This window comes from Lissotriton helveticus, chromosome 5_1 (assembly GCF_964261635.1).
Source record: "Lissotriton helveticus chromosome 5_1, aLisHel1.1, whole genome shotgun sequence".
Lineage (NCBI taxonomy): Eukaryota > Metazoa > Chordata > Amphibia > Caudata > Salamandridae > Lissotriton > Lissotriton helveticus.
In genome coordinates this window covers 728,348,174-728,365,639 of record NC_136065.1, presented here as the reverse complement: position 1 = coordinate 728,365,639, position 17,466 = coordinate 728,348,174, and the positions used below count along the sequence as shown (strand labels likewise).

Below are 17,466 nucleotides of genomic sequence, written 5' to 3'. Positions count from 1 at the left end.
ATTGCAATTTGATTTAAGATATTTTAAAAACAACTGTTCTAAAAATACAAAAAACTGAATATTTTACTTTCTTTTCTTGTCTAACATTGAGGCTGCAACTGAGAGATCCTCAGTTAATTTCAGAAATTAAATTGCAATTGTAAATGAATCATGCAGCTGAGTTGCAGAGAAGCCCTCTAGCACTGAGTCCAGTAGTAAATAATAACAGACAGAGGGAGGCCGAATGTGTTATTCAAGTTGAGTATTTTTTAAAGGGGTTGTGGCTTGCAGATTTGCATTTCGAAAGGCCTGAAAATAATGAAAACACAAATCCTGTAAAAATGTCAGATTTAATAAATCCTTAAAAATTAAGCACAGCTAAATAGTTCCCATCATCATCATCAGTAGGCAGAAAATCAAGTTGGACAACACTACATGGAGCAAGACCTGTGGGGTCTCATACATATAAAAGTGATCACTCTCAGGCCTACTGCTTCTTCTTGGGGTTACCATCAGGTGTTCACTAACTAGTTGGGAAGGTAGGCGAGCTAGCAGAGTAATGCCAAAATACGCATTTTCATCTAAAGAATCTTACTAATAACTGAATAGTTTAATCTATATGATGACAAATTGCATTGTATCTACTGGAAAGGCACAAAGGTCGTTGCCCTATTATTTCTAGATTGTTGAGCCTATATCACACGAAATCAACAACACCAAGCTCTTAAAATGGGTAGTTTACCAAGAAAGGAGATCATGGATTTTGGAGTTTGCAGGTACAAGGTTCAATGTTCTTTGTTCAACATAGTCAAGACAACAATTATTCAACATTAAATACTAAAAAAATTTATTTGGTTGGAAAACGTTATTTACTGATCTCAACAATTTCCATGATCCATACAGAAACATGGCCAGAACAGTGTGCTCAGTTACACTGCATTTTTACACGAAAATATTTGTATCATTTTAAAAGAATACACTTCTGGAAAGATCAAGTTACACATTTATGACAGGTGTCAACTGCAGCAATGTGTTTTTTGAGAGTATTCCCTTTGAATTGGCATTCATGCCATCCATATTTGGCAGAATAATTCTTCTTTTCAGACCAGCTAAAATTACAGAATTTGTAGATGCAAGACTGATACGGGTTCTGCAAGAAAAAAGAGAAAATAAGTTAGAAAGAGAGGGATTTGTTTACATACCTCACATACATTAAGACATATGAGTCACGTCAGTTTCATCACTGTCAGAGGAAAGGATTATTTTACAGTAACTATTGATGTATGGAATAGGGTGGCTAAATGTTGCTGGAGGATGGGACTTTACTCTAGGGGTGAACTAGCATCCTATGCCCTGGCTGTCCCACTCTGGGGATGCCTGGATCTAGTTCCACACATGCTGCTGGATAGAGGCTGGCCTACTTACTTGCAGGGACTTTTCCACAGATGGGATGCTCAAGACATTTGAGGAGTTGACAGAGGCCACAGGGCTTTCCCCAGGAACTTCCTTCTATACTCTGCGCTGACGTGCCAGCTGTATTTGACCTGACATGCAACTCATGACAAGTCTAATATGTCCCACTCGCTGCAAACACTTCCCACACACGGATGAGTCAGAAAGGCAGTGACATGCATTTACAGGGCCTTACAACAAAAGAGAGGGTTGCACCACTCTATACTGAAGTAACAATGGGAGGTCAATGTCAGGCACGAACTGATGAAGGACCAGTGGGTGCAATGGTTACTCATAGTTGAGAACATTTCCCTCAAGGCACGCTTTAAACATCTGCAGTTCAACTACCTAAAGCATACCTACTTGACTCCCCAACAGATGGACTGCATGCTTCCAGGGGCCATCCGTACCTGTCCAAGATCCACCGAGGTTAATGCTGACTTCTACCATAAGATGTGGCTCGGTCCGACCATTGTGGAGTACTGGGAGGCGGTGATGATGCACATATCAGATATTGTGGGTATGCAGATTCCCAAGGTGGCCACATACTGCCTTTTGGGGCTGATGAAACGCATAAAGAACATGCACAGATTTATCGACCTCGCTCTCTACCCCATCGAAATGGTGCTGGGCTCCCTGGGATGAGGTCCCCGAGGCCGAAATCAGCCAGGGGAGTGGGCCCGCGGCCCTCTCCCCCTTATATTAATGCTGGGCCCTGGAAGATCGTGTCCTCTGGGTCGAAATCAGCCCAGAGAGTGACACTGTGTACCCCTTCCCCCTAATATTAATGCCAAGCCCTGTGGGATGGGATGCCTGGGGCTGAATTCAGCCTAGGGAGAGGGGACGAGTGCCTCCCTCTGAAAATGTCTCCAGGCCCTGGGGGATGGGTCCCCAAGGCTGAGATCACACCCTAAATATTACCCTGGCATAGCATTGGCTCCATGCTGGGGGTTTGCCAAAAGCTATGCCCTGCAGCCAAACTTCCCGCCGCGCCAGTGGCCATGCTTGCCGGGGGTAGGATTTGTATATCGTTACTAAATATTACTTTACGTTACAAAAAACCCTAGAAATTCACTGAAAAAAACAATGTTTATAGTAACATTTTAGTTAGGTGAAATGGTCAGTAGTAACAGGTTTTAAACTGTAAAAACCATATAAATTCACTAATTATAGTAATCTCAAATGACTAACTTGTGCCCTAAGATAATTATAACTCACGCCCTCGCCATGCACTGCTATTTACCTCACATATTACACCATTCATGACATCTTCTATTACATCATTGATAACATCACTGCAACATCTGAAGACGTGGCTCTTCATGTAAGCCCTTGGGGAAAACAAACGTACACACCTGCCCAAGCGCGTGGATACCCTCTTGGGTGATTAGTGCACTATACAAATCAATATAACATAACATATACATACCTATATATTACCTACTGGGGGTCATTGGAACCTAGTTTCCATAGGAAAAGCATTTTTTAACTTGGCTATAACTTTGTTGTCGTTTGACCAATCTTCATGAAATTTTCCCAAAAAAGTGTCAAGGTGGGTTTTATTGTTATGGAAATTATGGGGGTGATCCATGCAGTGGGGACCAAGAATTTGGGTCACGAAATAAGGTTGCGTTTGTAATGTTAATTCCCGTTGGAAACTTTAGCCACACCTACAGCCCGAACTGCTGAACGGACTTACACCAAATTTGGCAGGGAGGTAGATGTCGGTTCAAGGAAGTGCCTTTTGCTTACTTGGTGTAATTCAATTCAGCAGTTGTTGAGAAATGTAAGTGAAAAATTATTGTGATATCTTTGGCCATGGATCTTTCGCAATGAATCGCAAACGCATGTGCCAACGGGAGTGCTCTGATTGGCTGGACGTAACCTGAACAAAAAGTTGCGGCTGCCATTTTATCCATTGAGAATGGTTCCCGGGGCTGATAATTTGTGTGAAAGCCCAAATAAGGGGTCAGAGTGGAGATACTCTAACCCCATGGTCGAGAAATGGGGGTGTTATGTAACTTTTTTTTTTTAAACATGGCCAAATTCGTGACAACGTCTCAACCGCCAGCGTGCCCCTCCCCCCTGGGTACCATCGCGGTGACATTGCGACTATCAACGTCATTGCCAACATTGGTTGAAATTAAAAAAAATATATATCAGTAAATTATTAATATGCATTGTTATAGAGATATTGAGATTTTGATAAATGTTTTATAGACTTATTTATATAGTGAGTTATCTACTGTGATGGTTAGAATTAATTATATAGTTATCATTTTTTAATGTGGTGGTGGCTATTGAATTCCTGCTTTTGCGACGTAACCACGGGGATCACGATTGCCGACGTCATTGCGATAATCAGCCTCACTGCCTAAACGGAAAAAAAGGTTTAGAGATGGTTGTTCTAGAGATACACTAGAAAAACATGAGTTTGAAGTGTATATTAATAAACCCCAAGTGTGTCAAATAGTCAAGTCAAGTCAAGTCAGATAATTTATATAGCGCACTACATACCCAGAGGGTCTCAAGGCGCTTAAGGAGGGGTGGGGAATTACTTGTCAAATATCCACGTTTTAAGTTGCTTTCTGAATGCTAGGTGGTTCTGGGTAAGGCGAAGGTAAGTGGGAAGTGAGTTCCAGGTTTTAGCTGCCAGGTAGGAGAAGGATCTACCTCCCATGGTGGTTTTGTTGATGCGAGGTACAGTGGCAAGGGCTTGGTTGGAAGATCGAAGCTGGCGGGAGGGGGTGTAGAAGGACAGTCGTGTGTTGAGGCATTCTGGTCCGATTTCGTAGAGTGCTTTGTGTGCGTGGGTTAGGAGCCGGAAAGTGATCCTCTTATTGACGGGAAGCCAGTGGAGGTTTTTCAGGTGACCAGAGATATGTTCTTTACGCGGGATGTCTAATATGAGCCTGGCTGAGGCGTTTTGGATTTGTTGGAGTTTTTTCTGGAGTTTAGCGGTAGTCCCGGCGTAGAGGGTGTTTCCATAGTCCAGTCGGCTCGTGACCAGAGCGTGGGTGACCGTTTTCCTAGTTTCGGTGGGGATCCAACGAAATGTTTTTTTGAGCATGCGAAGAATGTTGAAGCAGGATGAGGAGACGGCGTTGACTTGTCTGTTCATTGAAAGTGAGGAATCCAGGATGACGCCCAGGTTCCGTGCGTGGTCTGTCGGGATGGGTGCTTTTCCAGGAGCTTCTGGCCACCAAGAGTCGTCCCATGCGGAGGGGGAGGTACCTAAGATGAGGACTTCTGTTTTATCTGAGTTCAGTTTCAGACGGCTGTGTTTCATCCATTCGGCTACTTCTTTCATTCCTTCGTGTAGGTTAGTTTTGGCGGTGCTAGGGTCATTGGTGAGTGATAGAATCAGTTGAGTGTCGTCCGCGTAGGAGATGATGTTGAGGTTGTGTTGGCGGGCGATGGCCGCGAGGGGGCTCATGTATACGTTGAAAAGGGTGGGGCTGAGTGAAGATCCTTGTGGTACGCCGCAGATGACTTCAGTGGCCTCTGACTTGAAAGGTGGAAGGCGGACTCTCTGGGTTCTTCCGGTGAGGAACGAGGTGATCCAATCTAGTGCTTTTCCTTGGATTCCGATGTTTCTGAGGCGCTGTAGAAGGGTGCTATGGCAGACTGTGTCGAAGGCTGCGGAGAGGTCGAGGAGGATGAGGGCGACTGTGTCTCCATTGTCCAGTAGAGTTCGAATGTCGTCTGTTGCTGCGATGAGGGCGGTCTCAGTGCTGTGTTTTGCTCGGAAGCCGGACTGTGAGGAGTCAAGGGATTTGTTGGCTTCGAGGAAGGCGGCGAGCTGGTTGTTGACAGCTTTCTCGATGACTTTGGCTGGGAATGGAAGGAGCGAGATGGGGCGGTAATTTTTGAGTTCGGTGGGGTCCGCTGTGGGTTTTTTCAGAAGGGCGCTGAGTTCAGCGTGTTTCCAGCTTTCCGGGAAGGTGGCAGATTTGAAGGAGCAGTTGATGACGTCTCGGAGGTGCGGTGCTATGATGGAGTTTGCTTTGTTGAAGATGTGGTGAGGGCATGGGTCTGTGGGGGATCCTGAGTGGATGGAGTTCATCAGGCGGAGTGTGGTTGAAGGAGACATGATTGCTGGAGGTGAAGATAGGGTCGAGAGTGTGACCTGCGATGTGGGTGGGGGTAGTGACAAGTTGTTTAAGTCCGAGGTTGGCGAGGTTGTCCAGAAGGGTGGTGGAGTTGCGGTCGTTGTTCTTTTCAAGGTGAAAGTTGAGGTCTCCCAGAAGGATGTAATCTTTGGAGGGGAGCACGTGTGGAGTGATGAAGTCCGTGATGTCCTCACTGAATTGTGCGCGGGGACCTGGTGGCCTGTAAAGGAGGGTGCCTCTAAGTGTGGTCTTGGGGTCGATGTGGATCTGGAAGTGAAGGTGTTCAGAGTTGGCGAGATTGATGTCAGAGCTGGTTGAGATGTGGATGGATTTCTTATGGACGATGGCGATTCCTCCTCCTGTGTGGCCGGTACGGTCCTTGCGTATGATCTTATAATCTTCTGGGATGGCAATGGTGATGTCTGGGGCGGAGGAGGCGTTCATCCATGTTTCTGTAAGGAAGGCGACGTCCGGAGAGATGGTGTTTAGTAGATTCAATAGGTCAATGGCATGCCTGTGGACCGATCGGGTGTTGAGCAAGATGCATTGTAGGTGGTTGGGGTGGGGAATCTGAGGTGTGATCGTAGCGGAGTTGTTGACGGTGCCGATAAATTTGCAGGAGTAACATGAGAAAGGTCCATGGGTGTGTCCAGGAGCGGCTTGGACGCAGTTGGGGGGACGGCCGGGGTTAAGGGCTAGGAGGGTGGTGGCATCGTAGGTAATGCGGGAGGGCTGGGCAAAGCGAGGGCCAGGGGGACTGGCGCTGGGCGCGGTCCAGGCGCGGACGGGCGTAGACGGGCTTACCTTTGGCGCACCTTCGGCGGGACCGCAGCGCGTGGACGCTGCGCGTGGGGGCATTGGCCATAAATGGATGGTGGAGGGGGCGGAGCGTGGGAGGGTCAGCTGGGAGGCGGGGTCTGGGAGGAGACACGGGTGGAGGTAAACACACTCTGAAATGGCCGCCCGGTAATAAACCGAAACTGGGGCACAGCCGGAGTTCAACTCGATACAATGTTACCAAAGATGTCCAAAAATGCTTCTAAATATAATCTCTTAGCCGCTATGCAGTTCGTGGCTGTGTGCAAGTAAGATTAAATAAATGTGGTCTGATAACGATACCAGGCGCTGAGTGGTGCGCTGTAGCGGGGTGGCAGGCTGCAGGAATCAGGTCAGGCAAAGCAGGCAGCAAGAAGAGCCTTCCGTCGTGAGAGCAGAGAGCAGGGGGAGCGACCGTGATGGAAGGAATCCAGACGGTCACAGGGTAGGAGAGGACGGGGCTGGTGTAGTCGACAGTGTGTGGGAGGGTCAGCTGGGAGGCGGGGTCTGGGAGGAGACACGGGTGGAGGTAAACACACTCTGAAATGGCCGCCCGGTAATAAACCGAAACTGGGGCACAGCCGGAGTTCAACTCGATACAATGTTACCAAAGATGTCCAAAAATGCTTCTAAATATAATCTCTTAGCCGCTATGCAGTTCGTGGCTTTGTGCAAGTAAGATTAAATAAATGTGGTCTGATAACGATACCAGGCGCTGAGTGGTGCGCTGTAGCGGGGTGGCAGGCTGCAGGAATCAGGTCAGGCAAAGCAGGCAGCAAGAAGAGCCTTCCGTCGTGAGAGCAGAGAGCAGGGGGAGCGACCGTGATGGAAGGAATCCAGACGGTCACAGGGTAGGAGAGGACGGGGCTGGTGTAGTCGACAGTGTGTGGGAGGGTCAGCTGGGAGGCGGGGTCTGGGAGGAGACACGGGTGGAGGTAAACACACTCTGAAATGGCCGCCCGGTAATAAACCGAAACTGGGGCACAGCCGGAGTTCAACTCGATACAATGTTACCAAAGATGTCCAAAAATGCTTCTAAATATAATCTCTTAGCCGCTATGCAGTTCGTGGCTGTGTGCAAGTAAGATTAAATAAATGTGGTCTGATAACGATACCAGGCGCTGAGTGGTGCGCTGTAGCGGGGTGGCAGGCTGCAGGAATCAGGTCAGGCAAAGCAGGCAGCAAGAAGAGCCTTCCGTCGTGAGAGCAGAGAGCAGGGGGAGCGACCGTGATGGAAGGAATCCAGACGGTCACAGGGTAGGAGAGGACGGGGCTGGTGTAGTCGACAGTGTGTGGGAGGGTCAGCTGGGAGGCGGGGTCTGGGAGGAGACACGGGTGGAGGTAAACACACTCTGAAATGGCCGCCCGGTAATAAACCGAAACTGGGGCACAGCCGGAGTTCAACTCGATACAATGTTACCAAAGATGTCCAAAAATGCTTCTAAATATAATCTCTTAGCCGCTATGCAGTTCGTGGCTGTGTGCAAGTAAGATTAAATAAATGTGGTCTGATAACGATACCAGGCGCTGAGTGGTGCGCTGTAGCGGGGTGGCAGGCTGCAGGAATCAGGTCAGGCAAAGCAGGCAGCAAGAAGAGCCTTCCGTCGTGAGAGCAGAGAGCAGGGGGAGCGACCGTGATGGAAGGAATCCAGACGTGTCCATATATGTGTTATGCCTTTATGGAAATGGTGTGACCATTGCGGTTAATGGCGACGTCGCAACGTCTCAAATAACTGCAAAACAGAAAATACGTCTGAAAGAAGATTTTTAAAGAAACTTAGTATACAAATATGAGTTTAAACATGCTTTGAAAGAAGTGTGTATATAGTAATATGTGTAGGGCAATGTTCAAAGTGGTTGCTTTTGTTCTGTTATCGTGACGTATCTGCCAGGATTGCTTTGTCGTCGCGAATATTAAAAATTTAAAGAAAACAACCCTTTATTAATCCACGAACAAAATACAAGCTTCTAAAAATACCCCTTATAGAGTCATTTTAGATAGAAAATACAATTTAAAAACCTTAAAAATTCAATTAAAAAATCATAAGTTACATGTATGTTACAGTTGGGAAATAGAACTTGAAAAACCTTAGAAATTCATTTGAGATGTCATCAGTGATGTCACTGACCATGTCATGAGTGATGTAATATGTGAGGTCATAAACAGTGCATTGCAGGAGCGCAAGTTATAATTAGCTCAGCTAACTATAACTGCTGAATTTCTCTGGTTTTGTATGAGTGCAATATCACCCTAACTATAACGAACCTGTAAGCTTTGTTTTTTTCTGTGAATTTCTAAGGTTTTTTAAAATTATATTCCTAACTAGAACTTAAATATATATATATCCAACTCTCCGTCACTCGTTACCACGCTCTGGAGTCACACCAGCCAGGATACAGAGCACACGGACACAGACCTGTTAGGTGATTTCCTTATTTATTTTCTAGTGCAGGTAGTCTCATGACGTTCACACACACACACACACACACACACATATACATATATATCTGAAACTAAATATAATAGATGGTATTAATTCAACGTTATATACTTTTTTTCCCGTCTTGCTTAGTTATTTTTTCAATTGTAAAGTAACTTATTAACATGTGTTTAGGTATTTCAGCGGCACTATAGAGTATTTTCTCTATTTTTATGATCATGTGACCAGTTTTGAAAATTGGCGGGGAGGCGGGCTTCACTGCATTATAAATACAAATGAAAATTGTTGGTTCTTTGCATGTGATCAAGGGCTCGTGGAGCCCGAAACGCGTCTTGCCCGTTTGCCTTCATCCTTTCCTGCAATTAAACCTGTGATTTTGTAAGCTGTGGTCCGTCTTCTACTTGCCTCGCCGGTCCTGTGTTGTGTTGGGATTTGGAAGTGGCGTTTCCTTGGAGTTTGCGCACATTGAATTACGGAAATCGGCTTGTTTCCGTCACGGACCCCCTCCTCAGCAAGCAGGCATCCGCTATCAAGCTACTGTTTGTCAAAATTTCCGGATGGAATTCTAAGTGGATGCCCCCTCCTGCGGCCAGAAGTTCAGCAATCTCGGAATACCAGTGTCGAGGACGATATTCGGCGGTCGAGTCGGAAGACACGGCCAAAGCGTGTTGTCATCGGAAACCTGGTGAGTAATACTGTACGGCAGAGCGGAGGTGAAGAGGTTACATCCCCGGTGGGGGATTAACACAATACAGCGCGCCGGTGCAATTATTTGAGGCGCATAGCAGAGACATAAGAAAGGTGGTGGCAACGGACAATGTCTGCGGAGGAGTTTCGTATGAGGGAGGAGGAAGCGGAACAGTTATTTAATCAGGTCATTACGCCAGGCAGCAATACCACGGCACCCATTACTGAGACCCAACAAGACACAGACATCAAGGCTTTATACAAGGCGTTAGAAAGGCAGAAACGCCTGGAAGTGACAAAATGGTGGGAGCACTATTCTCTATCTAAATACGCAGATGTCAATCGTGTACCAAGGCGTTTAAGAATTATGCTCGCTCCGAGCTTTGAGAATCCAAACCCTTTGATGTTAAAGGAATGGGCGCAAAATAACCTGACGGCTAGTATGAATTCAGTACACATCCTGATTAAATATGCTGCCATTGACAGAGACGCAATACTGACTACTATCGATAAAATTCAAGAACAAATCAACTCTGCAGAACAAACTGAAGCCGTTAAAATACTAAATGAAGAAATGCAAGGGAGACTCAAAAAACATGCCGACAAGATTAAAGCAAGGAAAGTCAGCAAATTTGCAAGAGATGCAGCAGATTACGCGAATGGCCAGATTTTCACCTTTGCGCGTAAATGCAATGTTACTAAACGGCAGCAATATAAAAGCAAAGGAAATGCAATGTCAAATCCAAGTTCAACACTCAAATCAATTGAAGCACAAGACAATGCAACGGCAAGTTCCAACTCTGATATAGCTTCTACCTCAAGTGGATCCATGAGTTCAAATGAAGATTTGACTACATCTGGCTTGCCGATGCCTATTCTCGACATTGATGAGGAACTTGATTTTTTAGTAACCGAAAGACTGCGCACACTGAGACCACGTCAAAAAAACATAGTAAAACCCGTAGAAACAAAAAAAGACGCGAAAGGAGACGGAAACACAAACAAAGGGGACCAGAACAAGAAGTCGACCGGATCTTGGAGAAAGAAAAAGTAGAAATAGGGAGATCAATTGTAAACTTATCTGATATAGTTCTCACCAAAGAGGAAGAGCAACTCCTGGAGTTGGGTTTGAATTTCTGCCCTGAACAGAGTTTCAAATACGCCTCCACCAGAGTCGACGTGTATCGTTTCATTCGCAAATTAAAGCTGAAAAAATATTTTGCATTACAGAAACTTAGATCCAATAATGGAACTGATACCAACAATGACACAGATGACACGGCTAATGAACCACAGATTTCGGCACAAGATGTCCCACTTTTTCTTGACATATATGACCTTAATCAAGCCATAAACTCTCAAAGCATGAGTGGAGAAGTTGACACCAGCACACAAAAAAGACTAGAAAAAATTGATATGATTCAGAAAGGTGCAGGTATTACGCCATTCAAAGGGAAATCAGACTTTGTGCCCATTATGACCAAAGACGCTGTGGATGTTTTCCAAGATTGCATTATCACAGACATTAAAGAATTGTACAAAAAAATCAACAACCAAAAGAAAAAGAAATATAATGTGCAAAAAGCCAAGTACTTTGAATTAATGAAAAAACTAAAAGATAACCCCAATATAGTAGTCAAAACTGCTGACAAAGGGGGTAACATTGTTATTTGGCCCAAATCGGATTATTCCACAGAGGCACAAAGACAGCTTCAAGACTCTGCTTGCTACATCAAAGCAACTAATAAAGAGTATCTAAAATCAACGGAGGGTCTTCATAAGTTGCTTTTAAAATATCGTAGAGAAGGTCTAATTTCTGTGGACGAATACAAATTCATGCACAATGAACATCCGGTCCTACCAGTCCTCTACCTTATCCCGAAAGTTCATAAAGGGATATCACCGGTTCCCGGCAGACCCATCATCTCCGCTATTAATAGTTGTGGAGAAAATGTGGGTCAATATATTGATTTCTTTTTACAGAATTGGGTTAACAACCTTCCCAGCTTTGTTCGGGATACTAGTGATTTTCTAGCTAAAATAGAGGACTTAGAATGGCAAGATGACATGTTGTTAATTACACTTGATGTTGAACAATTGTACACGAGCATTGCTCATACTTGTGGTCTGAATGCAGTTTCACACTTTCTTGGTCAGCGACCAGCAGAATTTTACGAACACAATAAGGTGATTTTGGGCTTGATTGAATGGTGTTTGGATAACAATTATTTCTCTTTTGGCAAGGAGATATGGAGACAACTGAGAGGTGTGGCTATGGGGGCCTGCTTCTCCCCCAGCTACACGTGTTTACACGTCGGCTGGTGGGAGGAGCGGGTCCTCAGGGTCACACATCAAGCATGGGTACGTGAGAAAATTGTTAAATACCTTCGTTACATTGACGACATCTTTATTGTTTGGCAAGGTGATGAAAATGAAGCATGTACATTCATTAACGAGATCAACCACAACCACCTTAACTTAAAATGTACTTCTAATATAAGCGCCAAACAAGCAGAATTCTTAGATGTTAAAATATATGTAGATAATGACAAACGAATACAAACTACCCTGCACAGAAAAGCCACAGTGGGCAACACCACGCTTCATGCGTCCAGTCTTCATCCCAGTCATACCATCCATAATATACCCTATGGAGAAATCCTTAGGCTAAAGAGAATTTGTAGTTCCACTAAGGACTTTGACAAATGTGTCATTGATTTAAAACATCGAATGAAAGCTCGGGGATACTCGGAACGGTTGTTTAATCAAGCTTTAACTAACTAAAGCACAAAAGCGTTCCAGGGCCAGCTTGCTTACAGATACTAAAAGCAAAAATGACACAGTCCTTGACAAGACCAGTTTAAGGAGTTCAGACTGTCCCAGGTTTATAACAAACTATAGCAGTCAAGAAAAGAAAATTAGACAAATAATTAATCAGATACTGTTTTGGGATGTTTGCTGCCAAATAAACCATCGGTTACTTTTAGGCGAGCACAGAGTATGGGTGCAGTTTTGGACTGTAGCAGTCCAGAACTGCAACAAAAACCGAATTGGCTGTCACCAGTTGGGTTCCGTAAATGTACCACTTGCAGAGCCTGTAAGTTTGGAATAAACAAAACTCATTACGAAACCCCATTTTCCGCCTCTGAAATCCCAATTCTGGGTAGTCACACCTGCAAGACAGAATATGCGGTATATGTCCTGACGTGCACTTGTGGCCTTAATTATATAGGCAGTACTAAACAGCAAGTGCACGTCAGGATTCTCCAGCATATTCGGGCAATCCTACATTGCGATCAGGCGTACCCGGTGGCTCGCCACTTTGAGAGTACACATAATAAAGACATCAGTTGTCTTTCGTATTATGTGGTGGCGTCTGTTCCCAAATCCAGAAGAGGAGGTAACCGTGAGCTCAAACTGAGGCGATTAGAATCAAGTTTGATTCTTGAGTTCGATAGCAAGTGGCCAAATGGGCTTAATAACACTGAGGATTTGCGCCACTTTCTTTAATGCTTCGACTCTGTCAACATGTCCATCTATGTGAAACAGGCTACTTAGTTTCTTGTTCTGCTCCCTAGATATATCAGGGTCCCTGTGATCTAGGGAGATGATTTATCTTTCAATAATAGTCCTATACAGTGTTGCTTTCTAAACAATGGCAGGGGTGGTTAGTCAAGTTCCTTGTTAGCCACTCCATAGACAATCATAACTGTTCTGCTTCTTCATGTATATATAAATTTATGCAATTTTATGCAACCATTTTTATTCTAGATGTGTGATTTTTTAGCACTTTTTACACATGTGGTGTTTTTATATATGAATTTATATTTTATATATAAGAATAAATATTTTAACCTGTATCAAATGCTTTTTAAGATATGCTTAATTCATAACATATGTTAGGCTAATATTGTCTTCCTATGTTGTAAAAGACATATATGCATTATATACACAGGTTACGAGTATCAGTCACCCTTAGCACTATTTTTTCCTTCCCTTTTGAGTTGTATTTTGCACATAAATATGTTTATTCCACTTATGTCAGACAATGGGTCAACGATCGTTGTATATTGCACTTTAAATTTTACCCGTTTTTCCCCAATTTGGTACATGTCGCTAGGCTATACTTTGCACACTGTTTCTTTAATTAGGGATTTATCCCGAAATAATTTTCTGAAACTAAATATAATAGATGGTATTAATTCAACGTTATATACTTTTTTTTTCCGTCTTGCTTAGTTATTTTTTCAATTGTAAAGTAACTTATTAACATGTGTTTAGGTATTTCAGCGGCACTATAGAGTATTTTCTCTATTTTTATGATCATGTGACCAGTTTTGAAAATTGGCGGGGAGGCGGGCTTCACTGCATTATAAATACAAATGAAAATTGTTGGTTCTTTGCATGTGATCAAGGGCTCGTGGAGCCCGAAACGCGTCTTGCCCGTTTGCCTTCATCCTTTCCTGCAATTAAACCTGTGATTTTGTAAGCTGTGGTCCGTCTCCTACTTGCCTCGCCGGTCCGCTGTGTTGTGTTGGGATTTGGAAGTGGCGTTTCCTTGGAGTTTGCGCATATATATATATATATATATATATATATATATATATATATATATATATATTTTGTTTTCACTGAAAAAAACAAAGGTTACAGGGATGTTATGGTTAGGTTCCAGTTTTGAATGCACAAACCATAGGAATTCAACGGTTAAAGTTATACTTCTCTCAAGAAACTTTAACTCCCTAAGGTAGCTATAACTTGCACCTGCCATGCACAGGTTTCTCATCACTAAATGTATTGCAAATGTTGCAGTTACATTATGAATTATGTCATACAAGATGTCAATACTGATGTAATGTATGGGGTAAGCAGCAGTGCATGATAAGGGTCCGAGCTATGGTTACAATAAGGCACAAGGTGTATTTTCTTGAGATAACTATAACTATTACAGTTGAATTTCTATTGTTTTGCACATGTTAAAGTTTAACCTAACTAGAACGTCCCTGAAACCTAGTTTTTTCTAGTAAAATTGTAAGGTTTAAAAAAAATCCTATTTCCTAACTATAACGTCCCTGTAACATTTGTTTTTTCAGTAAAAATAGCTCGACCTGATAAAATCTCACTCACTATTGCGATTGGGTGAGTGGATTATTCAAAGCCTGATATACATAAATTACTCCTTCAGGTCTCCAGTAGATAGTTATAGTTATGACCATGTTAATTCCCATAGTGTTTTAGACACACCTGCAGCCCGAACCGCTGGATGTAATTACATCAAATTTGTCCGAAAGTTAGATTTTGTTCTGAAGATCACGCTCTTTGTTATTTGGTGTAAAACCATGGAGTCGTTTTGGAGATATTAAAGGAAACACAAATTTGTATATCTGGGCGGAGCCTAAGCACAGATCTCATGGTGGGATCCGATTGGCGGCCAGCACTTCAGCCAGGAAGTGTTGGAAGCCATCTCGGGACCAATATACATGATAGCACCCCATTGAAATGCATTGTAATGAATAGCAGCTTTTGAGGATCACAAAAAGGAGAACATATAAAGGGTGCTAACAGATTTTAGTCACAATATAAATCATTTGTTGATGGTACCATACCAATTATAGGAATTGACGTATGTTCTAAGGTGAATATGCCCAGTACAAAAGCCTTCTGCTAGGATGTCATAAATCATGTTTGAGAGAAAACTGTTTTCTCATAGAGGTTAAGAAAGGTGCTCCAGAAGTTAAATAGAGCTTATTTACTGCTAATTCAGCCATATGAGAAAGAAGTCTGACATTCTCAGGAAAACAAGTACTTCCAACAGGAGCAGTCGGTCAGTTGATTTTCTTGTGTTCTACTGTAGCCTCCCAGATTGTTCTAAAGAACAACTAGAGTGCTAGCAGTCTTATTTATGACAAACGTATGGCACACCTTAAGGCATCATGATTGAATCAAACTGCTAAAATTTAAAACATTTAATTGAGAAAGGAACAAAATGAGAAGGTTCATTTTGTCATACAAATGATGGTCAGTGCTGCAGAAAGAAAAATTAGGACACATTTTGAGTTAGTTCTCAAATATCTTTCTCTTCTGCTTAATTAAAACATTCTGACATGCAAACTGCAACATAGACTTTCAACACCAGCAGCAGACTGCCAGCGAACTCCCTGGTTATCAGCAGCTTTACAACAGTGTTCTAATGAGCAACTAGAGTGCTAACATTCTGAATATATGCCAAAAGTGTGGCACATCTGAACGTCATCTTGATGGAATCGAAGTGGAAAACTGAAACTATTTTCTATTGAGGATACTATAGTAAATGAGGAAATTAGGGAGCTTGATAACAAATACGTCTCCCAAGATAGCTACCAGAGAGCCCAAATGTAACACAAATACCACCCAAGAATAGCCCAAAAATAGGAGTATGCAAAACACTCAATAGTTTTTTTTTGGGGAGGGGGGTGTTGGAGGTAGTTTTATATAGCGCAGACTTGACTCAAAGGTATTGGAGTGCTTTCCTTGAGCATCAGTTACATTACACAAGGACACATTCATTTTGGTTTTAGGTACGGGGAGATTAAGTGATTTGCCTAGAATCACGGATGTTGAGCTGACTTTGAACCTGGTTACCCTGTTGCAAAGTCTGGATCTCTGGCCACATCCTCTCCCCTAAGTGTAACATATAATCAAGTGATCAACTGGATAAAAAAACAAAGATAGCAAATAATTTTGAAGTGCTTTGCCACTATTTGAGAACTCAGGAAACATATCCTCATTTTAGTTTTTTAGAGCACTAACCATAATTTCTATGGAAATAAGACCGTCTCATTTTTATAATTTCGAAAGGAAATGCTGTAGGCATTACTGTTTTGATTACATCAAGACGATGTCAGGTGACCAACGCTTTTGTAACAAATATAGAACAATAGAAATCTAGTTGTTCATTAGAATACTGTTGGGAGGCAGAGGTCAGGGTCACGGAATTGAATAATTAAAGGGGGAGGAGGGTGCAGAAGCAACAAGTTGACGACGCTGGGCAGATGGGAGGGGCAGTGGCAGCATTACAGAGCATAGGGTACAGGGGAAAGGGGGGCAGGGGCAACTAAAAAACATGCTGGACAGGCAAGAGAGGCTGTGACAATATAACAGACCATTGAGGGCAGAAGGTAGAGGCAGGCGCAGTACAACCATAGATGCCAACAGCCCGATTCAGACATGAGACTCCTGATGTTTTTGAGCCAAAAAATCAATGTAAGTTATTGGGGGAAAATCAATTCCCCAAGTTTTGTTTTCAAAATCTTCCTCTTATTAAGTTTAAAATGTTGGGAAGTGTGGTACATCGGATCACGGAGGGGAGGAGGAATGGAGTAGGGACATGGACTCAGATAACAGAGGGAAGGAGGGAGATGGGCACCGGCACCAAACTGACCTGACAGGGCACGCATCAAGGACTGCAGCACCACAATACACCACATAGGGCAAGTGGGATGGCAGTGCAGCACAGCGGACTATGGATAGCAATAGGGAGGCGACAGGGCGTTGCATATGGACAACAGAGAGCAGAGGGGAAAGAGGAAAGGGCAGAAAGCTGACCATATCGGACAGACAGGAGGGACAGTTGCAGCATAACAGACCATGAACGGCAGGAGGGAGGGGGCAGGGGCACGACAATGGGCCAGACAAGGCAGTTGGAAGGGGTTAGGGGTCTGCACATGGAAATCAAAGGGCATGGGTCAAGGGGCAGGGCGGGAGCAGCAATCTGACCATGAAGGGCAGGCGGAATGGACACTGGAAGCACATCACACCATGGAGGGAAACACTGAGGCTATAATGGCATACACACAGACAACAGAGGGAAGGTGGGAGAGGGTCAGGGGCAGTAAGCTGATCGGACAAGGCAGGTGGGAGGGGCTGTGGCAGCACAGAAGGCCAAGCATGACAAGCGCGAGGGTTAGCGGCACCACAATGGCCATGGTGGGCTAGAGGGA

The 17,466-nt window shown here is 43.8% G+C and overlaps 1 protein-coding gene across 2 annotated transcripts in view; it reads right to left on the bottom strand.

Moving 5' to 3' along the window:
- Positions 1 to 320: 320 nt before the first annotated feature.
- The window catches only part of STOX1 (storkhead box 1), a 181,444-nt gene continuing 164,298 nt past the window's right edge, over positions 321 to 17,466 (bottom strand). For both annotated transcript variants that reach the window (XM_078643196.1, XM_078643197.1), the window contains exon 4: positions 321 to 1,129. In XM_078643196.1, coding sequence (XP_078499322.1) covers positions 976 to 1,129 — 154 coding nt within the window. In that variant the 3' untranslated portion in view covers positions 321 to 975. The remainder of the gene's footprint in view (positions 1,130 to 17,466) is intronic.